This window comes from Hippocampus bargibanti, linkage group LG05, assembly GCF_051943395.1.
Source record: "Hippocampus bargibanti isolate YZ-2025 linkage group LG05, ASM5194339v1, whole genome shotgun sequence".
NCBI classification, from domain to species: Eukaryota; Metazoa; Chordata; class Actinopteri; order Syngnathiformes; family Syngnathidae; genus Hippocampus; species Hippocampus bargibanti.
This window is the reverse complement of record NC_142738.1, coordinates 6,915,685-6,941,973: the sequence shown is the minus strand read 5'-3', so window position 1 is coordinate 6,941,973 and position 26,289 is coordinate 6,915,685. Positions and strand designations below refer to the sequence as shown.

Sequence of the window (26,289 nt, the reverse complement as noted above, 5' to 3'; positions counted from 1 at the left end):
CATAAATTTAACGTTCGTAAACCGAAAAGTTTGTAAACCAAGGGGTTCTAAAACCGGGGTATCACTGGATAATAAATTAGTTATGACCAAAGTTCCATTTGATTCGGATCAAACACGAAGAAACGGTGCCTAATTAAAATTGGAGCCCGTTTTTTTGGGTCACCCAATATTGTATTCTTACTGCCGGCGAGGGTCCGTGCATACTCCCACTCCGTATATTCACCAACACCTGCATTGGTCATCGCTGCCACTTTGAAACGGTAGAGTCTGTACTTAGCCAGAGGATGGACCGTGACACCGGGGGGATCTTCTGAAGCGTTAAACGATACAGTGACGCTTGACTCCACGCAACCTGAGGGTGGTTCTTCATCAAAGATAAGGACGTCGGGTTCGCATTTAGTGTCGAGCAACTCTGTAACCAAACGGTACTCCTTCAGCAAGCCCGGAATGGAAATTGGGGGAGCCCATTCCAGTGTCACGTTATTGGCTGTGACCTGAGAGATGGCGAGGGAGCGAGGGGCAGATGGGGCTAAACAAAAAAAGATCAGGATTAAGGATTACATTGAACATCCACTCTTGTTTTTCGGTTCTCTGAAAGGATTACATTTATAATATTTTTACCTGTTTCAGAAAGTGTAGTCGCACTGCAAGTGATTTGCTCTCCTGGTCCTGCGGAGTTAATCGCGGACACTCTGAGTGTATACTCCTGGTCCGACAGCAGACCAGTCACTGTGTATTCTGCTGTGTTGACTCGGTAGGAGTACACTTCCAATACGATCTCATAAAAGAGAATGTGGCCGTTCGGGTTGATCGGAGGGTCCCACGATAAGTGAATGGAATCCCAGCTGATTCCGGAACACGACAGGTTACCCACAGCTTCTGACACTGCATATGGAAAAAAATGTTAATACTCAAAAATGATCTCAAATACTTATTTATACGAGTCTAAGACAAGGCAGTGGTTGCATTGGCACAGAAGATAACAGAAATTTTGATGAGCAAATGCCCTTCGAATGAGCGTTGAGCTTTCAATGAACCAGAACGTATCTACCATCAATGTAGCTGATTTTAAAATATGTCGCATTCTTTATCTCAAAAGAGTAATTATCCATAACATTAGCTCTAAACTTTGAAATACATTAACAAAGGGGTTAGATAACAGCGCAGAGCGCTGATGCTTATGTGGAACTGTCGTGGCTTGGAATTGAAGCGGATTTACATGGGACAGGAAATGTGAGACAGTCTTTTTTCATCAATGGATGCTACAGCTTCATGCTGCATCATTATTCGTAACGTGAAAATGTCATTTATTCATTTTTATTTTTTTGTCTTTTCTTACCTGACTCGTTGGTGGTGAAGGTGACCGGGCTGCTAAACTGGTTGCCATGGCCTACTCGCGTGTAACTGTAAACACTGATCTCGTAAGAACGATGAGGCCTGAAGCCGGAGATGTACCCGGCAGTTGATGGACCGGACAAGTTCTGTAATGTGGCACACACATGCACGTACACGCACGTCAGCCAACCAATCCTGATTACTTGCTGATGATATCTTATTGTGTGCGCACGTGCGGGTGAATACAATGTTAACTTGGAGAGGCATCTGGAGTGTGAAATTAGAGCCGCTAATCCGTGTGACAGGTGTGTTTTTGCCGAGCGGATCTCCAGAGTGCACTTTCGTGTCTTCGTGAATACCAACTAGTCTTCCGGCGTGTGAAATTGACTGTACCCGGTGTGTGACGGTGTGTGTGATGAGTTCTCGGATCCGGAAGCCGTACTGCAGGACCACCCCGTTGGGCTCCAAGGGGGGCTCCCAACTCAGCCACACGGACGAGGCCGTGTAGTTGAATAAGGTGAGGTTGCGGGGAGGGGACATGGGGCCTGGAACACAAAAATGTTTGATTCAATGCCAGACGTGCAAAAATGTGTCCACTTCAGTGCCAGGGTTTTTGTCATTGTCACTCGAATTTCAGGACCTACAAAATGCAGTGATACCTTGGCTTACGAACTTAATTGGTTCCCAGAGTGTGTAAGGTGAAAAGTGTGTATCCAAAAAATTTATTTCCCAGAGGAAACCATTAAAATGAGAATAATTGGTTCTCAGGTTCTGATAAAACATAATTTTCTACTTTTCTAAGCCTTAAAACTACACAACATATATCTTATTTTTTGTATAATAAATGTGCTATGGTATTATAATTAAATGAATAAACTGTACTATATAATAAAGTGGTTTTATATACCTTTGTGATGGTTATTGATGGCTAGATGGAATGGAGTGGCCGGTTTCCTCAGCATTAAACACTTGATAAGGAACCTTCTTCTTTCACCATCTCGAGGAATGATCGCTTGTAGGTGCTTTCTCTGTGAGAATTGTATCTAGTTCCTCATCAATTGTGTTCTGTTTAGCTGGGTTGATAGCTTTTTGCACCAAGTGTACAGATGGCTTGTTTGTGGAGCCTGATTGATGGGATATTTTAACCTTCCAGTCTACACTCTGCCTTTGAATTATCAAAGTTGAAACTCTCTCACTGTCGTCTGCCTCTCTCTTTAATGTTTGAACCCCTCATTCCTGCGTTCTTGACCAATCACGTGGCTTTAACCGAAGACTGGGGGTGGGGAATAGAGCACAACAGGCGGCAGACTAGTCATACGAACACACACACACACACACACACACACACACACACACACACACACACACCCCACACACGCACACACACACACAGAGTGTCACACTTACCCCCTTCATCAGTGTGCAGCATCAGGAGGAGCGCTGGCCCTGAGCCTTTACGAGTCGCTGCAGTGACGCTCAGGTTGTAAGCTGTGTAGGACAGCAGATTTGTGAGCGTGAAGGAGCTCTCTGGGGTATGCATAATGTTGGAGCCCCCCGGGCCAACCAGAGTAAGGGTGTACTCTGTGATTTCCCCATTGGCCTCGAAGGGGCGCTGCCACGCCACGCCAATGGAGGATGACGACAGGTTCGCGGCCGAGATGAGCAATGGGGCGGAACTTGGGACTGAGAGTGAAAACACGTACGTAGATACGTAGATACGTTTATAAGCAATGGTCATGGGATGCATCTTTGAACTCACCATCATCATCTGTCCGAAGGTACAAGGTGCTGGTGTGATTATGAGCGGGGCCAGCTCTGGTCGCCGGAGTAACGGTCAATATATAAGGGAAATATTTCCGAAGTTTAGTAAAGAGGAAGACGGTGTCGGTGGTGGTGCGCTTGATTGTTTTTTTGAGCACAGGAGTGGCTTGGTTTGGTACAACTGGGATGATGCCGGCTTCCTGCAAGGTGAGGATGTAATGGGGACGGCCATTGGGCTCCAGGGGAGGGTCCCAGCTCACAATGATGGCAGTGGAGCTGAAGATCTGAGCCGTCAGGTTGTGGACCGAGTCGGATGGCACTGAAGGGAAGATGCAGTTGGATAGCATTACAGACTTATTGAACAACACACACAAATATATATTAAAGGGGACATAATGTGTTTTGGAAATGTGACTTTTTAATACGCACCCCTTGGCTTACAAACCTTTTGGTTTACGAACGTTAAATTTATGAAAATTTAACCTTGGCATACGAACGATTTTTCGGGATACACACGGAGCGCCACAATGAGTGATGTGTCATTCGCGAACGAGCACGTTCTCCTAACAAGGAAATGGGAGCTGACTTTTTTTTGTCCTCTATTCCCCGCCCCCAGTCTTAAAGTCGCACGTGATTGGTCAAGAACGCAGCAGTGAGGGGAGGGGGTTTACACGCTGAGTCAAATGCCAAAGAGTACGAGTGAGTTTTGAGACGGGTTTTAACGATGGGCAGCGAGGGGGCTTGCCAAATGTTCAGTGGCAGGTCATTCCAGAGAGTGGGACCCTCTGAGCCTCCGTTTAGTTTTTGGCACATCTAGTAATGTTTGATCAGCAGACCTGAGGCGTCGGGAAGGTGTGTAGGGGTGGATGAGCTCGGACAAGTAAGGAGGAGTGAGGTCATTTAAAGATTGGAAGACAAATAACATGTTGAAAAGAATTGCATAGCCAGTGAAAGGGATGCCAGAGTAGGAGTTATATGCTCCCTCTTACGAGTACCAGTCAAGAGGCGAGCTGCAGCATTTTGGACCAGCTGGAGACAGGATTGGCTGATTCTAAAGTCATTACAGTAATCAAGCCGAGATGTGACAAATGAGTTTGAATGAAATAGTACTATTCAAATTTATATAACGGCACATAATTGTCCAGTATCCATTTGTGAAAGGTGTCTTTATCGGAGCTGATTTTTCCCCCGTGAAGACGCAGGTACAAAATGCAAAGCCTGTCAATGTTATCACGACCCCTCCAACGCTTAATATGTCCCCTTTAATATGAATGTGAGTCAGTCATTATTTGTCACAATTATCATGATAGCAGCAGTGTTGCATTTACAGTAACAGGCAACAATAGAAAATGGTAGAAAATAGGGAACATACAACACATAGACAGTGACAAAAAGGAAATTGGTCTTTCGGAATGGAAAGTAAAACTTGGCAAAACAATACTCATCCTGCATGTTTAACCTGAGAAGTAATGAAAAAAGTAAAGTGTTATATTTAAGATCAATGACGGGGGTTAGACCAGGTATGTGTGGAGTGAGTGCCTAGGGGGGGGTGGCGAGAGTGAACCCCCCGCTGGGCTTGGATGAGTGGCAGAGACAAGGCGGCGTGGTGGTCCGCTGCTTGGCCGAGAGTGGGCGGCTAGATCACAGGCAGAGATACATAGTCAGTTACCAGTCAGTTATCATCATTTCGTTAGCATTCTTAGCTAGTGATTTGGTGAATTAAAACACCGGTCACTGTCTGCACCCTTTTCCAACAAAATCACATAAAAACAAAGCCTTCCGGAGTCAATGCGTTCACTTCATCAAAGTGAGGTTCAAGTGAAAATCACATGCCCGTAGCCATGGCAACAAGGCAACCTCGCCGGCACGGGGGTAGCGTGCGAATCCCGCTCACGAGACCTGTCAGCCTTTGTTATTCTTCTGTCATGGAGTGCTTTTGCGCTCTCACTTTGTTCTTTTTTCACCTTCTAATCTCACTTAACTTTCATCCTGCTAAGTGAAAGGAAATACAAAAAGAAAAAAACCGAGCCAGTTTGCCAGGTGGAGAGTTATCTCCTTTCACTCAGCAGCCCAAGCAGAGTTTTTATGTCATTTTTGGGGGGGAGGTGAAAGGAGAATGTTGAAAAAGGTGTGCAGAGGCGGCCAACAGGTGAGACTACGACTGGATATCATCATTGATATGCTCACCAGACACTTAATTAGGAAAACCTACGCGATTTAATGAGAGCAAAATCAAAAGTTGAATTGAATTTTAAAAGAAGATTTGTTGTCGGACATTTCGCTCGTCATCCGAAGAGCTTCGTCAGCGAACTAAAGTTGTGCGCGTAACTCTGGCCCTTTAATGGACAGAGGTGGCGGTGCCAGACCTCTGCTCTGATAGGTCCCTGCTCTAAGGTTGGGGGAGAAGTAGGGCACTGCCAGGGGCCAATCTGATTACCTCTTTTGTTCTGCCTGATTACCCCTAATTGTCTATCACTGTCTCTGATTGCCTAATCAGCTCTGGTATCACCTCATTAGCATGACTAAGCCTACGTGGTAATGACCTAAGAAGTCTGTTGTAAGCACGGTGTAAATTAAACCTTATCATCTAAATTTAAGGCTTAATTTAAGGTAATTAAACTTTCAAATCAAAATTTAAGGCTTCATTTAAAGTAATTAATTATATACTAAACAGATCAGTACAATCTTTGTCAATACATTATTTTTATTATCTTAACTCATTCACTGCCATTCACGAATTTGAAAATATGACGCAGAATGCCATTCCCAAGTTTGTTCGGGTTTTCTTTTTTTTCTTGTTTAGGTGCCGATAAAGCGGTGGCCATTTTCTTTTCCAAAAGGGGGCAACATTGCCCTTTATTCCGTGTTTTGTTCCAGCTTCAGCTGTTGTTAAAGCACTATATAAACCAATATGTATAAACCATTTGAAGCTCATATAACTCCAGATCCATATAATATAGGAACTAACTCTTTATTTACTAATGAAAGAAGAAACTCTAAGTTTTATGATGCTGTATTTAATGCGTATGTCGTCCTAAAACTCAATATTCTGTGGGTACTGGAATTCAAGTGACAATGACAAAAACCCTGGCACTGGAGTGGACACATTTTTGCACATGTCTGGCAGTGAATGAGTTAAATCTGCTCTCTCTAAATTGTGTAGGTGAACCTAATGATAAGGCCGGTGAGGAATGCTTCCCTTTCGTTTTAAAACTTGTTGTTTGTGTGTATCCGACTGACCATCGTCAGGTAAGAGCAAGTTAAGCGCTTTGCTCCTGACTCCTCCGTCCCCACGTACGTTGCTCGAAGTCATCCATACTGTGTAGTTAGTACCCCCGATAAGACCAGTAAGAGTCCAGGATAGTCGCGTGTCCGCTGACAGTGGGACGGAGCTATCTGAAACCAGAACTTCCTGAAACAGGAAGTTGAAACGTTCAAAGTCCTTCAAGTTTCTTGACGGTCATTTGAGAACATAAAGCTTCGGCTCTCGATGCAAGTTCATGTGTCTCACCTGCTTGGCCACAGTGCCGTTGTCAGCATAGTAAATTGTATAGCGAAAAATAACGATTCCACTGGGTTCAGCCGGTGGATACCACAGCAAGGTCACAGTGGAGGTCGTCACGTTAGCAAAAGTTACATTCTGGGGTGGCTCGAGGGGCTCTGAGAGACAAATGAAGATCAGAAAAAAAAGAAATTTTATATGAGTTTGTGTAACAAAAGTCTGTTAACTTAATGCTATATACAATGTGAAACTCCATAGGAGAGCTAATGGAGATGACCATTGAGTTTATTAACCATAAAAAACACACACATTTAACAATAATAGTTTCTCACAAAAGTCTGTTAGCTTAATGCTACATATAATGTGAAACGCCTTAGGAGGGCGAATGGAAATTAGCATTAAGGTTATTCAACTTAAAAAACACAAATTTAACAATGTTAGTTGGGGAAACAAAAGTCTGTTAGCTTAATGCTACATACAACTTAAAATTCCATAGGAGGGCAAATGGAAATTAGCATTTGGGTTATTAAACAAAGAAAACACAAATTTTACAATATTACTTTGTGTAACAAAAGTATGTTAGCTTAATGCTACATACAATGTGAAATCCAATAAGAGGGTTAATGGAAATTAGCATTATGGTTATTCAGCTTAAAAAACACAAATTTAACAATGTTAGTTGGGGAAACAAAAGTCTGTTAGCTTAATGCTACATACAACTTAAAATTCCATAGGAGGGCAAATGGAAATTAGCATTATGGTTATTCAACTTAAAAAACACAAATTTAAGAATGTTAGCTGGGGAAACAAAAGTCTGTTAGCTTAATGCTACATACAACTTAAAATTCCATAGGAGGGCAAATGGAAATTAGCATTTGGGTTATTAAACAAAGAAAACACAAATTTTACAATATTAGTTTGTGTAACAAGAGTAGGTTAGCTTAATGCTACAAACAACATGAAATTCCATAGGAGGGCAAGTGGAAATTAGCATTGAGGTTATTAAACATAAAAAACCCACACATTTAACAATATTACTTTGTGTAACAAAAGTCTGTTAGCTTAATGCTACATTCAATGTGAAATTCCATAGGAGGGTTAATGGAAATTAGTATTAAGGTTATTAAACTTAAAAAACACAAATTTAACAATGTTAGTTGGGAAAACAAAAGTATGTTAGCTTAATCGATGAGAAGGTTTCTTCAGCCGTCATCTGTACAAAGTGAAGGTTTCGGACGTTTCGCCTCCTATCCAAGAGGCTTCGTCAGCGAACTAAAGTTCGTTTTAGTTCGCTGACGAAGCCTCTTGGATAGGAGGCGAAACGTCCGAAACCTTCACTTTGTACAGATGACGGCTGAAGAAACCTTCTCATCGATGGACCACTCCTGTACGACTGAGAGCTTACACAGACGTATGTTAGCTTAAAGCTACAAACAACATGAAATTCCATAGGAGGGCAAATGGAAATTAGCACTTAGGTTCATTTTTTAAAAAACATAAATTTAACAATATTAATTTGTGTAACGGAAGTCTGTTAGCTTAATGCTACATATAATGTGAAACTCCATAGGAGGCCAAATAGAAATTAGCATTGAGGTCATTAAGCATAAAAAACACATACATTTAACAATATTAGTTTGTTAAGCGATTTGTTACAGCTGCAGCTGTTGTGAAAGCACTATATAAATCAGGATGTATTGTATTGTATTGTATTGTATTGTATTGTATTGTATTGTATTGTATTGTATTGTATTGTATTGTATAGAAGCAGTTTCATCCAAAGTTAGAAAATATATTGACGACACTCTCATCCATGTGGCACCTGCATCAGCGAGAATATAGGCCCGCATCCCCCCGTCCCCCAGCCTTGTCCAGCTGGAGACGGACGCGTTGTAGAGACCCTCAAAGTCCATATTTATCACCAATGACGTCGTAGTCACATTGTGCAGCAGATCCATTGTCTCATTCCTGACAAAAGACATCCGCTAAACACATTGTAACCATTCTTGCTTGCACAAACGGTCACGGCAAAAGAAACTCACCATACTCTGACAAAGTAGTAGAGTATCTCCGAATTGGCTTCGAGGGGCGGTTGCCAGGACAACTCCAACTCAGAGTCGGATAACTTCTTGGCGTGTAGGAATTGAGGAGGCGTGTCTGGAGCTGCGATGTGGGAGAGAAACTGCCCCGTCATGTAACAACAATAACAATAACAATAGAATCTCGGGAGAATCTGTGGTACTTGAACCTCCAGGATCTTTTGCTGCTAGAATGTTTAAAAAAAAGGTTAGTTGGAGAAAGAAAAATAAACATCCGCAAGGAAAAAATGGAGAAATAAAAGAGAGGAATGAAGACCCATGTAACTGATTGCTTCCCATTATTCCGTCCATCTCACCGTCCTCCAACGTGGTGATGTTGAGCGGCTCCGAGCTGAAGTTCCCCGGCCCGAGCCGTGTATGCGCCTGCACCGTGACGCGATAGCGCGCATACTTTCTCAAGTGAGTCAGGTGCAGGAAGTTGGTAAGGGAGGTGAGGTTGAGGTAGTGGGTGGAATTCCACAACTCCAAGCTGTAGTGGGTGATGATGCCATTGGGCACCAATGGAGGCATCCAGGTCACGTTCACCTCATTGGGACTGAGCGAATCGTAGGAGAGGCTGTAAGGAGGACTGCCCGGCACTGGAAGCAACACAGAAAATTGAGTACTTCCTGATTCTAACTAAATAGTCATTTTTTTTTGTATTTTCTATCAACCTACCATCCTCCCCAGATAATACGCTCAAATAGTCCGAAGTGTGGTTGCCGTGGCCGAACCGTGTGAAGGCCATCACAGACACGTTATAGTAAGTGAAGGGCCTCAGGTGCGTCAGAGTGACTCTGCTAACTGAGGTGTTCACTGAATTGGAATATGACCGGTTCTCATAGAGGACCGTGTATTGTTGGATCACCCCGTTAGCTTTTACTGGCGCAGACCAGGTCAAGGTGGCAGTTGACGAGCTGGTGTCCAACACGGTGAGGTTTAATGGAGGGGAATCCGGTTCTGAGGGAAAAATGATTGACGGTTAGTTACCCCTGACTCATGTATCATAGTTACTGCAGTGGAGAGAAATATGCCAGAGTGTGAACACTTGTAACTCATTCACTGCCATTCCAGAATTTATTCGGGAATTGACTATGACATAGAGCGCCATTCCCGAATATGTTTGGTTTTTTTGTTGTTGCTGGGCTGCCAATAAAGCGCTGGCCAGACCTCTGGCAATGTTTTTTTTTTTTTTGCTTCCACAAGGCGGCACCAGTTCCCTTTTTTCCATGTTCATGCTTTGTTCCCCCTTCAGCTGTTGTAAAACAGCTATATAAACCAATATATAGTACAGTAATACCTCGGTTTACGAACCCCTTGGCTTACGAACTTTTCGCTTTACGAATGTTACATTTATGAAAATTTTACCTTGGCATACGAACTACTTTTTGGGTCCGACTGTTTTGTCCTCTATTCCCCGCCCCCAGTCTTCGGTTAAAGCCACGTGATTGGTTCAGAACGCAGCAGTGAGGGGGGGTTGGGGATAAACATGAAAGAGACAAGCAGACGACAGAGTGAGAAAACACACACACACACACACACACACACACACACACACACACACACACACACACACACACACACACACACACACACACACACACACACACACACACACACACACACACACACACACACACACACACACACACACACAGAGAGCTTGAAACAAAAAAACAAAAGTGAAAAAAAACCAAATGTGAAATGGTGAGAAAATGGATAGAAAACAGTGAAATGTGGAAACCTTGGCTTACGAACTTAATTGGTTCCCAGACAGAGTGTGTAAGGCAAAAAGTGTGTATCCCAAAAATTAATTTCGCATAGGAAACCATTAAAATGAGAATAATCCATTCCCAGGTCCCCATAAAACATAATTTTCTATTTTCTAATTTTCTAAGCCTTAAAACTACACAAAATATAACTTATTTTAGGTATAATAAATGTGATATGGTATTATAATTAAAGAAATAAACTGTACTGTGTAATAAAAAAAATCGTTTTATTTACCTTTGTGATGGTCATTGATGGCTTGATGGAATGGAGTGGCCTCTTGACTTGATGAGGAACGTAGCCTTCTTCTTTCACCATCTTGAGGAATGATACATTGGAGGTGTTTTCTCCGCGCTAATTTTACCTTTTTCCTTATCAATTGTGCTCTGTTTAGCTGGGTTGATAGCTTTCTGCATCAAGTGTACAGATACATATTTTAACCTTCCAGTCTACGCTCTGCTTGTGAACTATCAAAGTTGAAACAAGTCCAAATTTCACTGTTTTCTATCCTATTTCTCACCATTTCACTTTTGTTTTTTTATTCACGTTTGTTTTTTTGTATCAAGCTCTGTCGTCTCCCTTTCGTGTGTGTGTTTTGGCCTCACTCTCTCTCTTTCTGTAACCCCGACACCCTCACTCCTGCGTTCTTGACCAATCATGTGCGGCTTTAAGACTGGGGGCGGGGAATAGAGGACAAAACAGTCGGTCACCATTTTCATGTTAGGAGAACGGGCTTGTTTGCGAACGACACATCACTCATTGTGGCAGCTCTGTGTGTATCCCAAAAAAATAGTTTGTATGCCAAGGTAAACTTTTCATAAATGTAACGTTCGGAAACCAAAACGTTCGTAAGCCAAGTGGTTCGGAAACCCAGGTATCACTGTATTGTTGTTCCCTCCTTTCTGTCAAAACCAAATTTTCTCAGCCTCCATCTCGAGACAAATGACAACAAACTCATCGCGTTGTACCGCACACCGATTTGGGCAATTCTAATTCCATACCATCCTCTAATGTGAAAACCAAGATGCCATCTTCCTGGGACATCAAACTCTGACCCGCAGCCGTCGACGCCGCTACTTGTAGAAAATAATTCGTATACTTTTCCAAATCTGCAAATGACAGATTTCAATGTAGACATGTGACACTTTTGTGGAACAGTGTGTTCTCGTAGTTTGAGCAATCTACCTGTTAGGATTATGCGAGTAGCATTTGTTACCCACTTCAGACTCTGATCTCTGTGCAGTGTGATGCCGTAGACGGTGTAATGCGTTATTCGTCCGTTGGGGTTAAGTGGCTCCGCCCAGCTCACAAGTATGGAAGTGGAGCTGATGTTTTGGTAGGAAAGTTCCAAGACTGAGCTGGGGACTACACAGCACACATAACCAATAAAGTCATTGCTCGACAAATAATTTAGGATCAAGTGGAGAGCCCAAACGGGTGAACCACTCAATTTTTTGAGCTATGAGGCTCACCAGGTTAAGTCGCATAATCTTTGTGAAGCATTGAATGTTCACTCATTCACTGCCAATCACGAATGTATTCAGGAATCGAGAATATAACGTTTTGTTCTTGTTTGGGTGCCAGTAAGCGCTGGCCATGGCCTCTCGCAGTGTTTTTCCCTTCCACAAGGGGGAAGGATTTTCCTTTTTTCCATGTTAGCACTTTGTTCCAGCTGCAGTTGTTGTTAAAGCGCTATATAAACCAATATGTATGTATTGCATTGTATTTTGGACAGCTGCCCTCATTTCAAGCTCATATAACTCCAGACCCATATAATTTAGGAATGAACTCTTTTTTTCTGATGAAAGAGGAGCATCTAGGTTTTTTTCAGCTGTATAGAATGTTTATGTAGTCCAAAAACTCAAGATTCTGTGGGTCCTGGAATTTCAGTGACAATGACAAAAACTCAGGCACTGGAGTGCACATGTCTGGCAGTGAATTAGTTAATTGCTGTTATACGTAAAAAAACGTCTCCCAAGGTTGCCCCCCCCCCCTACATTTTGAACACAATCTGGCCCCCCTTGCAGAAAGTTTGGACACCCCTGGGTTACGGCAAGATACCTTGCTCTCGAGTCTTCTCTGTGATGTCGGTAGCGGGCCCTTCGCCCACCATAGTGGAGGCAGAGACCCGAAATGTGTATTCAGTGAAGGGTTCAAGGTCAGACACCAGGTAATAGAACTCATCCATCGACAAGTCCATCACCTTCTCTTGTACGTTTATGCCTGTAGCATATACAGGTGGGAAAAAAAGATTTAGGTAATCGGGTCTTGTTTCCTGTTTTTGATCCAGAGATTTTATTTATTACTTTTGCGTATTACTGTTTGTCCAGTGTAGTAGTCGAGGATGTACCTGGACTTCCAGAAGCTACCGCATGTCCAATATTTGATGCAAGACGAGGGGACAAGCGCAAAGTGCCTGAGGTGCGCGTGAGGTAAGGTGATTTGTTTTTCAGGTCGTCATATGGCATCGTCAGCCAAGGCGCAGGAGTCATATGCGGTGCAGGTGTCGCAGAAAAAGAAGCGATAGGGAACTGAAATGAATAGTAAGTATTACTTGGCATCTCTGTGACCTTGATGGCAACTGAGGGGTTAAAATCCTCAATTACTTGAGTGGCAGTTTGCTCAACGTTTCTGAGTTGATTGACGGCTGAGTTGTTGGAAGTGGTCGAATGTTTGGCGCTAGAAGTCTGACCGAGCTCAGCGTTCCTTTTACGCCGCTCTGGATTGATATCCTGATCTGGGCTGAGTGGCTCACCATCATAAATACCAGTTGGGTTGGGATTCTGTGGGGTTTACAGATGATTGTACACCACTCACAGAGAATCCGTTTTCAAAACCTCAAATTAAAATCAGCTATAAATACTACTGTGCTTATTTGTCTGAAATTACACGCAAAAACAAGGCAGTTTACCAGCTTGCCAACAAGGGTGATATGCTGTAACAGAGTGTCATTCAGCAGGACCCGCAGTCTGTAGTGAGTGATTGGACCGTTTGGCTCCGCCGGACTTCTCCAGTTCACACGGACAGAAATGGCATCTTCCGCGATGGCCATTAAGTCTTGAACAGCACTGGGAGCTAACACCACCAAGTAGACAAAGTGGCAACGGCGGCCATTTTGTTAAATTTTATTGTCTCGTGAGTTAATTCAGCAAAAAAACAGATTATCCGTTCTCTCTATTGCTCAATTCTTAGTCGTCACCTTCAGCCGGCGTCCTCACAACCTCCCGGGCAAGCGGACCCACTTCTCCAGCCGCTTTGGCCCCCAGCTTTACTGTGTACTTGGTGTACGGAACCAGGCCAGTTAATGAGAATCGCATCTCCGCTGTGTTGTTCTCATACAAATATCCTTCGAGCAGATGAGTAATTGAAATTATTTCACTGCTCTCTTTTCACGCGGAGTCAATAAATACTCACCTGAAGGCCCGTAGAGGAAGAGCACGTAGGTGAATTTCCCAGTGATGATATTAGGAGAGTTCCAGGCGAGGGATATCGATCGTGACGTCACATTTAATAAGGCGAAGTTTTGCGGAGGGTCTTCCGGGGCTGGAGTGCACATAAACAGACTAAATATCTCCTCTCAGAAAAGGAAGAAAAGAAAATAACAGAGATAGAGCATTCAATCAATATTGGGCTCTTTTTTCGAACACCCTGTACCTGACTCTGGCATGCGAACCATGGTGGAGGCGATCTGTCCCTCCCCGTCAGACGTGAAGGCAGACACTTCAAAAAGATAAGCGGTGTAGGGCCGAAGTTGATCGACCTCTACTGAGATGGGGACGCTCCAGGCGGCTGCGGAGGGCACGGCAGTGAGAGTGTAAAGTGAAGACGCCAGCGTCATTTCTAAGGGGCTGATGGTCGCTTGAGACAGAATATCTGCTGCATCCTAAACAAAGAAGCACATGGGTCGGTAGAAATGGTCCTTGCAGTAATGTTATTAAAAATCTTTCTATCAATTCCGGTGACGTACAGTGACAATCGGAACAACGACTGGGAATGTTCTTCTATTAAATTATGCTGAGTATGCTTTTCTTCAGACCTTTTGAAGTTTTGGCGACTAGCTTTCATGTTCACTTTCTTGAAAGACGTTTGTGAGCAATGCACAGAAACCCAGCGACACCAAAATTGCACAATATCTGAACTAAGTCTTTTGTTTGTGTTAGTTTGTTTGTTTAATTGTACAGTGATACCTCGGTTTACGAACCCCTTGGTTTTGGAACTTTTCGGTTTACGAATGTTACATTTATGACAATTTTACCTTGGCATATGAACTTTTTTCTTATGGAGCTGCCTCAATGAGTGATGTGTCGTTTGCGAACGAGCCCGTTCTTCTAACAACAAAATGGCAGCCGACTGTTTTTGTCCTCTATTCCCCGCCCCCAGTCTTTGGTTAAAGCCACGTGATTGGTCAAGAACGCAGCAGAGAGGGGGGTAGTTCAAACATTAAAGAGAGAGGCAGACGACAGTGAGAGAGTTTCAACTTTGATCGTTCAAAGGCAGAGTGTAGACTGCAAGGTTAAAATATCCCATCAATCAGGCTCCGCAAACAACCCGCACAAGCCATCTGTACACTTGATGCAAAAATCTATCAACCCAGCTAAACAGAACACAATTGATGAGGAAGTAGATACAATTATCACAGAGAAAGCACCTACAAGGGATCATTCCTCAAGATGGTGAAAGAAGGTTACGTTCCTCCTTAAGTGTTTAATGTGTGTTTTCTACTTTCATAACTTTGCTGCTGTGGAATGTAAATTTCTCCACTGCGAGACTAATAAAGGCAAATCCAATCCAATCCAATCCAATGCTGATGAAACCGGCCACTGCATTCCATCAAACCATCAACGACCATCACAAAGGTAAATAAAATGACTTTATTATATTGTACAGTTTATTTCTTTAATTATAATACCGTAGCACATTTATTATACATAAAATAAGGTATATTTTGTGTAGTAGAAAATTATGTTTGATGGGGGCCTGGGCATGGATTATTCTCATTTTAATGGTTTCCTATGGGAAAATAATTTTTGGGATACACACTTTTCACCTGACACACTCTGTTTGGGAACCAATTAAGTTCGTAAGCCAAGGTATCACTGTAGTTGTAAAAAACAATTGCTATCTCCCAAAAAAATAAAAGAATGTATGTATATCTTTCATTATTTGTCAATGCTTTGATTGGCTCAATAAGGGTTGTGAAACATGGATCTACAAATTGGCAGCGGCAGGTTTATTTTAAAGGGCGCACATTGCAGTGAGGCAGCGTCCCCCTCATGATGTCCTCGGCGTTGACCAACATGTTGCGCACCGTCTGGCCCGTGCGAGCCAGCTTGGCCTTTACGGCAAACTTTGTGATGAGACCATTGATGCGGCGAGGGAGGAACCACTTGACCAACACTGAGGTGTGATTCTGGGCAAAGGCGGTCAGGTTGGTCACCAGACCTGGAGCTACATTCAACACACACACACACACACACACACACACACACACACACACACACACACACACACACACACACACACACACACGCACACGCGCACACACACACACACACACACACACACACGCACACGCACACACACACACACACACACACACACACACACACACACACACACACACGCACACAACACACACACACACACGCACACACGCATACACACATTAACACACACACACACGTTCCTGTTTAAACATTTTTGTGAGGTCTGGGTAACTCCAGATACCGGAAACAAATTCCTTGTGTGTTCTACATACTTGGCAATAAAGATGATTCTGATTCTGATTCTGATTCTGATTCTGATTCTGATATGCAGTGAGGACCACTCTTTCTGATAAGTTTATAGAAGAACTAGTCGTCTGTGTAAGCTCTCAGTCGTACAGGAGTGGTCCATCGATGAGAAGGTTTCTTCAGCCGGCATCTGTACAAAAGTGAAGGTTTCGGACGTTTCGCCTCTTATCCAAGAGACTTCGTCAGCGAACTAAAGTCTGACTGGTCGTATCGGCCCCATTTATATATCCCTAATGTCCAGACATGGTGGCGCCGGACACAGCTATGATAGGTCCCTACTCTCAGGTTGGGGGGGGCAAGGGACCCCTTCCTGTGGCCCCACTGATTGTTCCTACATTCCTGACTAACGACTGGCCTATTACCCCCACTCCCCCCGGTATCACCTCATCAGCATAACGACCCTCATCAGCATTGCGAAAGTTGCCTAACCTGTTTTGCCTAAGCAGGCTATTGTATGAACGTTCATACAATAGCTGACACACACACACACACACGCACACACACACACACACGCACACACGCACCCAGTTTCCGGTATCTGGAGTTACCCAGACCTCACCCAGACCTTTCGCAATGCTGATGAGGGTCGTTATGCTGATGAGGTGATACCGGGGGGAGTGGGGGTAATAGGCCAGTCGTTAGTCAGGAATGTAGGAACAATCAGTGGGGCCACAGGAAGGGGTCCCTTGCCCCCCCCCAACCTGAGAGTAGGGACCTATCATAGCTGTGTCCGGCGCCACCAGGTCTGGACATTAGGGATATATAAATGGGGCCGATACGACCAGTCAGACTTTAGTTCGCTGACGAAGTCTCTTGGATAGGAGGCGAAACGTCCGAAACCTTCACTTTTGTACAGATGACGGCTGAAGAAACCTTCTCATCGAAGAAGAACTAGTGTTACTTTTGAACACTAGATGTCCTCCTAACAGCATCCTCCCGCCCCCGACCTCCCACATACAAAGAACTTCCATAGTGGCATTTTTTAAACGGAGAATCGTATGTGCGAGTACTCACGGGACTCATTGGTGGTTGTGTAGACTGGTTTACTGAATGTTCCCATGCCAGCAGTAGAAGAGGCTGCCACCTAAAGGCACAAAGTTCGCTGAGAGTGCATTACATGAATGCTAATACTGTGATGGCATGTAGCGTAAGATTCTTTATACTTGGTTTGGTTACTTGGTAGGGATTCTTCGATTAAATGTGTTAAATATTGACACATGATCTGAAGTAGGCTTTTTAATAGGTTGTAGACAAATAGTTAGGTCTCTGGAGTTCCAGCAAGACCAAGTTAATTTTCCCATGGAACAGCCTCACTGTTACAAAACAGTTTCTTCATAATTTGGTTGTTAGCCATCTCCAGGTGAAGTTTATTCACCAGGTAGCCATGTTGGGTGAAGATTCAGATTCACTTTCAAGCAAAGTCCAGAGTCCCCCATAATGTAGCTGCACGCCCATAAAGAAACAACCACTCATCAATCTTCTATTGGGTTCATGCCCCTTCTACCATGTCCAAAGCCGAAAGGTAAGCAGACCTGCATTGATTATTATTGGTTGCAAAGAAATTTTAATCACAGCCTTAGTGTCAATTTTTTTTGCTGAGTGAAATTGTTGTTAATGTGGTGGTGGTGGTGTGTTATAGCTCCACCCACTATTGCGATGGTGGTAAGTATTTATTAGCCCTTGGTCTCCTGGTGTATAAAATCTGATGTGGACCTTTCTCCCAAAACTGGGTAATTTCAGAAAACAAATGGGGGTTTAATGTGTTGTAATTCTTGACTTTTGGAATAGTTTAAGAAAAATGATAGATATGTTCATAAAACACAATTTAACATTTAACATTGTCCTGTGCTGTATGTCATGCATAGAAGCATATTTGACAATAAAGCTGACTTTGACTTCAAAAGAAAAACAATAATTGGTATCCTTTATCAGTTCTGTTGTTGCAATCTGACACCTGCACAATTGTGTCACCAAAGCTTTTATGGGTCAATAAGGGTCAGTGTGGGTTAATGAATTCTCCAAACTATTGTCACATTGTCACCGTCACATTCATTTTGGTCATGTGAAGAGAGCCGCAGCTGATCCATAGCTCTGTTTACCTGATTAATAATGCAATCAGGATCAATTACCGACATTGAGCCTGAACGAGAAGCCGCTTGCGAGATTAATGTGAGATGGATGTTGAACTAATTATTGCTGGACTGAAAAACAAATAAACTGTCTGCTGATTCTTTTAACTCCATATATTGCACTACACTAACAGCTGATTGTTACAGAAATCAATTAGGGAATTGGTTTGACAGTTTAGTGCCTTGCTCAAAGGAAGCAGGAAGATGAACACGATCTCTCCAATAACTCACCACTTGCTTTCCTCATATCCCCCACAGACTTCACTGCACTGTAAATATATGACGGGACTACAAAACAATTGGGGTAGAAAAACGAGTACCTGAATGTGATACGTGGAACCTGAGGTGAAATCAGTGAGCAGAGTCTCTGGGACATCCAGGAGCTTCGTTACTTGTGTGAAGACAGGATCCGGGTAGGGACACACTTCCTTGTACCTAAGAAGTATGAAGACTTCTCAACTCACAGCGGACTTCTATCGTCTGATCCCAATAGACATACCTGATGACATAGCTGTCAAGAGCATCGGTATCAGGAGGCACGGTCCAGGAGAGCAGAATCCCATTGGAGCCGACAGGATGCCCTTTTAGTCCTGAGGGTGGACCAGGAACTGGAGAGCAAAGGGTTACTATTTGGTCACTTGAAATTAAACAATTTATGGTTGATATAGAAGCATGAAAAAAACATTCCAGTTGCTATAGTATAGGGTTCCTGATTATACTGTACATATATACATTTCATATTTCTTCCATATATTGCATTATTGCCATAAAAGGTGTCTCAAAATATATAAACCAGTTGCTATCTATCTATCTATCTATCTATCTATCTATCTATCTATCTATCTATCTATCTATCTATCTATCCTATCAATCCACCCTATCCATCGATCCACCCTATCCATCGATCCACCGTATCCATCTATCCACCATAGCCATCTCTCCATCTATCCACCATATCCATCTATCCACCGTATCCATCTATCCATTCACCCCCCTACCCTCACATAAATAACGTGACACAAACACAACCAACTGCGGTAACACCATAAAAGTGGACACAAATTCTCAACAGACAAATCAGCCCATTTCCAACGGAGCTTGTGTGCCATCTTGAGCATTTTCTGCGAGCTACATTGGAGTCCAGACGGCTCAAATTGACACGGAAGGACTTCTTTAATCGATTGCAAACATTTATTCCTTCCTCTTCAGACCTATTTGAATCATATTCATAACTGGATGAGTAACAAGACAGCATCTTCTCCGAATCTGAACTCTCTGACGCCATTGTTTTGTGTCTGGAGTATCCTGGTGTGACGTCACTAATAAGGGGGCGGGACCTTCTGAAACTTGCCATTTCCGAGGTCATTTTGAAGCAGTTTTGGGACACTTTTTATTGGTGTTTTGCATTTGACGAAAAATATCAGCCTGCATGTTTTGTTAGATGCTATAAAACCTTTTTCTGATGTCAGTTAGAAAACAAAAAAATAGTGTCGGTTGTCCTTTAAAAGTATGCCGTTTGTACACAATTGTACAATTCCTACCTCTGTAAATTAAAGTACAATCATTGATTCACGACAGCTGTGAGGGACGGCAATTAGACATATCTCGCGTTCTCGAACAGTGTAGGACAAAAAGTACACATGAGCCAAACAAGAGAAGTTGGTATGTCTCACCGCTCTCATTGGTGTTGATCATGCGGCTGATTTCCGGGTTGATGTTAGTTGCAGTCAAAGTCAGTGTGTATGGTGTCAATGGCCTTACATCAGCCTAAGGTCAATCAAACAACAACGCATCATGCTTCAAGAGAGATCACCGTCAACAAGACTTTGTGGATCGCAATGGAGGACAGTGTATGTTGGTGCGAGTGATCGATTGAAATTCTTGTCATTGTTCGGAAGAATGAATCACCCTTTTTGAGCTCCATGGCGTGAAAAAGGGGTCGAGAGCCCATTCTTTGCTGTGCAAGGCTCTATTCATTTTTTTAAAACTGATAATAAACATATTTCTTATTCGCAGAATATAAAGCATAGCATATCATAATTTGTGCTGGGATATTTCTGTTTTATGTGGGGAAAGCGGTCTGTAATTTGCCAGAACATGAGAGGTGATGGGAGCAACAATAAAGCATAAAAGCAGAAATAATGGGCTGCGGCAAAAAATAAAAGGTATCAGGGATAAACAACAGCTTGCCAAGCAAAGTGGGTGCTTCAGATGAAAAAGCACTCTCACAAAAGTGCAACAAAGGCAATAATTGATTCTGTTCGTAAAATAACGCAATGGTAACGATGTGAACAAATTGACACAATCACTCCGCGGACAGGTCATGATTTGATATTTGTCATTGAAAGTATATTGCACAAACAATTCTGCCTGTTTTTAATTAATATTGTAACAGAGGCTATTACTTTTTTCACAAACGTACAATTGATTTAAATGCGGGTGTACCTTTCCAGTGTTATACATTTGATTAGCTCATGAAATGGTGTACTTGGTAGCGCAAAGCATTAGCGAGCATTACTTTTATTGTTTAAGATGTGTTTTTGGGTATCTGGATGGACGGATGGACCGACAGAGGGACGGACCAACGGAGTGGCCGATCGACGGACTGACCGACTGACGGACCGACCGACGGACTGACAGACCGACTGACGGACCGACCGACCGACCGATAGAGATAAGTTGATATTGGGCCTTACCTGTGAGTGAACGGGAGACACGCCGGAGAGTGTGAACATCAAGATGCAATAAAAGAAGGCCACGACAGAAACTCCAGTAAAAGGTTTCATTCTTGTGTCGAAATGCATCCAGGGTTAGTTCAGGTAATCCACGTGGCTGAAGAATGTCTACAAGCTGCTGTGTGCCATGACTGAACCTGTCAGTTAATCATATAGGAACAAGCCAAAGATACATCATACCAAAGATTTGGCCATTTGGTCAGAAGACAATGACTGCTTTAATTCTCTGCTTGAGTAAATGAAACATTCAGGGTCGAGCGCATGAAGTCAACTCAATAAGTCATGGGATCTATTACTCAGCTGTATGTGTCGGGTTACATTTTCGGGAGTGGGGGTATGGGACACCTGGTCACCGGGAGGGACCAGCAAGGGGTGGAGCTTGGCTGATAGCGTGTGCTAAGATTCTGAAGTGTAATATTATGTCTGACCACCTTAAGATGTGTGATGCATTGAATGTGATGTCATGCACGTGAGTGTGAATGAGTGTGTAGTCTACAAAGTACCTGAGCATATCTATCACTAGCCGGTGCACTTTGACTTTCCCTTGATTTGGCTGCGGGTTGATGAGGTTATGATCCACACAGCCAACAAAACTCACACGAATGGGCATTCAAGAGAAAGAAATACATTATTAGACGTTGGATCGTGGGTACTTAACCCAGAGACCAGGTACTCTGCATCCTCGTGGTGATGGTCATGGTGATGGTCACATCGTAAGTGCAAGCCCCCCGCCAGCCTTGTAACCACAGCAACTCTCTTTTCCTCCGGTATGCCGAGTGTGCCAATGGGAACGCAAATGTCTGCGACGGTGACTCTGTGTAAGTCAAAGTCCCCAGAGCTCGTGAACCAGCTCATGGACATGGATGTGGCGTTAACGTGTACCACATGGAGGTCACACATTCCTGCAGGCCCTAAAAAAATATGATAATTGTGCTCCAGTCCAGTTAAAATGCAGATTTCATTTTCCTACATTTAACCGCAAGGATTCTGTTGAAACAGGAAAAATAAAATCTATTTATGACTCTTTTATTTCCTGGATATGATCGTTATCCATGTTAAGGGTTTTGTTACAGCTTCAGCTGTTGATAAAATGCCATATAAATCAACATCTATCTACCTACCTACCTACCTATTTATCGTAACGAATAAATCTACAGTATCTATCGTATCTACCCTATCTACTGTATCTATCGTATCTACCATAGCCACTGTATCTATCATATCTACTGTAACTATCGTATCTACTGTATCTATTCTATCTGCCATATCTACTGCATTTGCCTACTGTATCCTAGCTACTGTATCTACCGTATCTATTGTATCTGCCATATCTACTGCATTTACCTACTGTATCTACCGTACCTATTGTATCTGCCATATCTACTGTGTTTACCTCCTGTATCTACCATATCTACTGTATTTAACTACTGTCTCTACTGAATCTACCTACTGTATCTACCATATGTATTGTATCTGCCATATCTACTGCATTTACCGTATCTACTGTATTTACCTACTGTATCTACCGACTGTATCTACTTACTGTATTTACCATATCTACTGTATCTACCTACTGTATCTACCATATCTACTGTATCTACCGTATCTACCTACTGCATCTACCATATCTACTGTAGCTACCATATCTACCGATTGCATCTACCTACTGTATTTACCATATCTACTGTATCTACCATATCTACTGTATCTCCCATATCTACTGTATCTACCTACCGCACATACTGTATCTGCCTACCGTATCTACCTCTCTTCCTCCATCTCTCTCTCTCTCCATTCATCCATCCCCAAAAATCCATCCATCTTCCCACTATCATGCAGGAAATCATATTGGACCGCTTTTATCATTATTGCCAATGTGTAGGCGAGGAACACAATGAACTGGTTTCCAGCCAATTGCAGGGCACAAATAGACACACAATAACACACACACACTACAGATAATAAAGTCTCAGTTTGGGACAGCATTTTAAAGCGTGTTCGGTCATTCCTCTAGGTCCTGGCTCTTAGGGATCATACATCTTTAAAAGACTGGAAACTCAATCTGTCATGTGCTGAGAGCAGTTGCTTAGTAACTAACAGATGAGCCTGGAATGTGACGCAAATGGGAAGAAATACTTTTTTTTTGTCTTCGGTAAATGACATCATCAAGTGGAGCTTGATGGATTTGCCACTTTGTAAGCGTCCACCTATCCTGGTAGGGGTCCCCAGGTTACAAATATAGAGACTGTTGCTTTCCCCGTCGAGATGCACTTCAAGGAGTGAAAATGAGAAAAATGTGACAGCATCAATCAACACTGATGTTCAACGTATCTTATTGACTCAATGAAAAACACAAAGCTCACTTTTGTCATTTGAGCTCCGGAAGTTCACAATCCATTCATCTTTGCAACTCATAGCTTCTATTTTAAGGTGTTTATGAGTATGACTTTTCCTCATCAGAAATCAGAAAAGTCTGAGTTCTCACCTTCCTCAAATGCAACATAAAAATAAAAAACGTAAACCCAAACAATGGAAAAAATCATAGACCGTTTCAATGTAAAAAGAAAAATACATTGTATCAAGCCAATCTATACTATTTCTATGCACGCACGGAGAAAATTACATGCAAACAGGGTCGGATATATCGATAGTCCCGGTTATATCGATATTTTTTCGGACTCCCTTGAATATCGATATAACGAGACTTTACTGTATTTCCATTTTGCTCACCTCCGAGTGGTCTCTGCTCATTGTTCACAATTGCGGAATTATTCAGTGCAATTTGGGTTGTTTTGTGCGATGACATCAGCGCAAAAATGGCCATACTGGAGAAATTCTTTGAGATGTTCTTGGAAACAATACAATGCATCCTGTTTCATCAACAGATGGAAAAAGGCATTCAATCCTAATTGGGCTCTTGGGCCTACGGTGCAAATGCACCCTGAAATATTCGCTGCGGCAAGGTAATGATTCAGACAAAAACACATTTAAAGCTTTATTCCCCTATTTGGATGCATCGGGAAGAAATTGGGAGGAGAATTGTACTTTTGATATTTCAATATATTTTTGTCGCCCATGTGTTTCATATGAAAGATTGTGATAGAGAATAGACAGAACAGAAGTTATCATATTTAAAAGTTTCATGCTGTTGTACACTTAGTTGACCGAACACAACGCCCACAATTGAAGCACAGAAAATTCGGGGTCAATCTGAGGTGAACAGACATAGCCTGTTAAACTGTCATCCTCACGTAGGAGATCTGGCATCGGACTAATTTACGACTTGGTAAACTCCTTCACAGGAAGAGCTCATAATCTAGGTTACAAATTTTTCAGTTGATGGAAAGACAACCCTTTAAAATGTTCATGTTCTGTTGGTTTATGGATGTTGGTGCTAGTACCATGAGACGTCCAGGGGCGTGGTATTCAAATCAAGAAGGCTGTGTTTTACTAATGAATCACTTAAATGTCTCCTTTGCATTGCATTACCTTCACCTCTACGTGCTGTATACGATACCTTCCATGTATTATGTCATTCACGCGTCACAAATCATTCAGTTCCACTGACAGGTACAGTCCAGGGGCTCTTGGAAGCGATACTCCACGCTCGTGGCGTTGCGTGTACAGTAAAGTGCCACAGAGCGAAATTGCAATCCGTTCTCGCGGCAGCATTTGCAGAACCTGGCGTGGGTGTTGATGTTGAAGTTGAAAATGGTGGCCGACGGACATTTGCCGTCGCAGGAGAAGACGGTTACCTGTTAACCAAGAGCGTGAAGGCTCACATACTGCAAAGTAGCAATTATTGGAATGATGATTGACGATATGGTGGGACAACATTGTATCGAGGTTGTGTATATGTGTTTTCTTACGGGTGTGTTGCTCCTGCAGTCGTCTTTACGTATCGTGGTCCGGATGGCCACTCGCTTGCATGTTTTACCGTCGTCTTTGCCTGTGGTTCGGTGCGCACAAGACCACAAAAGAAGGCTGAATCATTCACAGACATCATTGTGGAGTAAATCTGCATTGTCTAATGCAATCCAATACAAGAGCTGTAACAAAAACGATAACATTATTGATATAAATAACGTTAGAGTGATTGGTCACCAGGACTTAGTTTTTTCAACGGCAAACGGTTGCAATCGTCATCGCATCTTCGATGGCATTGGAAAAAGGATCGGCAATTTAGCATTGCTTATCAATTTAGAATACCTCTTTGGTTGAATTCCAGAGGGAAGGTTCATCACAGTGTGTATACACACAAACACACACATATATACTACACACACACACGCACACGCAGACACACAAATATACATTGTATATAGCACACACACACACACACACACACACACACACACACACACACACACATAGACCGATGCTGTATATATATATATATACCATGTATATACAGATATACACGGTATACTACACACACGTGCACACACACACACATATACAATATATACTACACACACATACATTGTATACTACAAGCACACACACATTATATATACATTAGATATACATTATACACATGTGTACACGTACATTGTATACTACACACACACACACGCCTGCACACACGCACACACACAGCGAGGACTATTGAGTTGGATGCTTTGCGGCCCAGCAGCAGATGTTTTATTGGTGGTTTGTTGGCTGCGTTTTTGGCAACAGTGGGGATTGAATGCGGCATAATAGCAAGTCAATAAGTTGGATCAGGCCTCATCATCTTATATCAAGCAGCACATACCTGTGTCACAGTTAGTACTACCAGTGGGGGTTACGGCATTAACAGTAAGGGGTAAAACACCCACTCCGGCACCTGGTCGCATCGTCAGGACAGCAAAAAAAAAAAAAAATAAAAAAATGCCGGGAGAATAAAGAAAATTATTCAAGGAAAAACGACATGAAAAAGTCAAACATGGCACACAAACAGCACATTGAGTAAAAAGCTCAGCCCGGCTCGCATGCACATGGATTTTGCTCCCTCTTCCACACCTCATTGAGAAAAGGAAACCAAATGGCATAATGCCTCAAGAACACCAGAATCTCTGCGTCACCTCGCATTCTCACCATCGATCAACTGCAAGGTCAAAGCAGGCAAGCGGTGAAGAAACAATCCACTTCCAAATCACCTGAGGCGTACCATTACACTATTGATGCAGACATGATTATAACTTC

At 42.8% G+C, this 26,289-nt stretch overlaps 3 protein-coding genes across 3 annotated transcripts in view; all 3 read right to left on the bottom strand.

Annotated features, from left to right (window-relative positions):
- Window positions 1-21,758, bottom strand: part of ptprq (protein tyrosine phosphatase receptor type Q) — a 42,123-nt gene extending 20,365 nt beyond the window's left edge. The window contains exons 1-24 of the mRNA XM_088996848.1: window positions 21,606-21,758; window positions 21,064-21,239; window positions 20,041-20,134; window positions 18,867-18,975; window positions 18,688-18,802; window positions 17,253-17,322; window positions 15,695-15,894; window positions 14,101-14,329; window positions 13,861-13,989; window positions 13,646-13,792; window positions 13,358-13,521; window positions 13,053-13,229; window positions 12,797-12,977; window positions 12,508-12,669; window positions 11,632-11,811; window positions 11,448-11,555; window positions 9,355-9,636; window positions 8,994-9,275; window positions 3,095-3,415; window positions 2,743-3,018; window positions 1,729-1,880; window positions 1,340-1,481; window positions 622-885; window positions 182-529 (exon numbers count right to left, since the gene is read on the bottom strand). Of these exons, the coding sequence (XP_088852974.1) occupies window positions 182-529; window positions 622-885; window positions 1,340-1,481; window positions 1,729-1,880; window positions 2,743-3,018; window positions 3,095-3,415; window positions 8,994-9,275; window positions 9,355-9,636; window positions 11,448-11,555; window positions 11,632-11,811; window positions 12,508-12,669; window positions 12,797-12,977; window positions 13,053-13,229; window positions 13,358-13,521; window positions 13,646-13,792; window positions 13,861-13,989; window positions 14,101-14,329; window positions 15,695-15,894; window positions 17,253-17,322; window positions 18,688-18,802; window positions 18,867-18,975; window positions 20,041-20,134; window positions 21,064-21,171 (4,240 nt within the window). The 5' untranslated portion in view covers window positions 21,172-21,239; window positions 21,606-21,758. The remainder of the gene's footprint in view (window positions 1-181; window positions 530-621; window positions 886-1,339; window positions 1,482-1,728; window positions 1,881-2,742; window positions 3,019-3,094; window positions 3,416-8,993; window positions 9,276-9,354; window positions 9,637-11,447; window positions 11,556-11,631; window positions 11,812-12,507; window positions 12,670-12,796; window positions 12,978-13,052; window positions 13,230-13,357; window positions 13,522-13,645; window positions 13,793-13,860; window positions 13,990-14,100; window positions 14,330-15,694; window positions 15,895-17,252; window positions 17,323-18,687; window positions 18,803-18,866; window positions 18,976-20,040; window positions 20,135-21,063; window positions 21,240-21,605) is intronic.
- On the bottom strand, window positions 6,030-8,905 carry LOC148897651 (phosphatidylinositol phosphatase PTPRQ-like). Its single transcript, XM_088996849.1, has 4 exons — window positions 8,641-8,905; window positions 8,421-8,566; window positions 6,608-6,756; window positions 6,030-6,508 (listed from the first exon to the last, which is right to left on the bottom strand). Exons 1-4 carry the CDS (start codon window positions 8,790-8,792, stop codon window positions 6,266-6,268), a joined length of 690 nt encoding a protein of 229 aa, XP_088852975.1. The 5' UTR covers window positions 8,793-8,905; the 3' UTR covers window positions 6,030-6,265.
- Window positions 21,759-24,084: 2,326 nt separating the features above from the next.
- otogl (otogelin-like) overlaps window positions 24,085-26,289 on the bottom strand; it is a 35,734-nt gene continuing 33,529 nt past the window's right edge. The window contains 2 exon segments of the mRNA XM_088995991.1: window positions 24,085-24,857; window positions 24,972-25,051. Of these exon segments, the coding sequence (XP_088852117.1) occupies window positions 24,657-24,857; window positions 24,972-25,051 (281 nt within the window). The 3' untranslated portion in view covers window positions 24,085-24,656.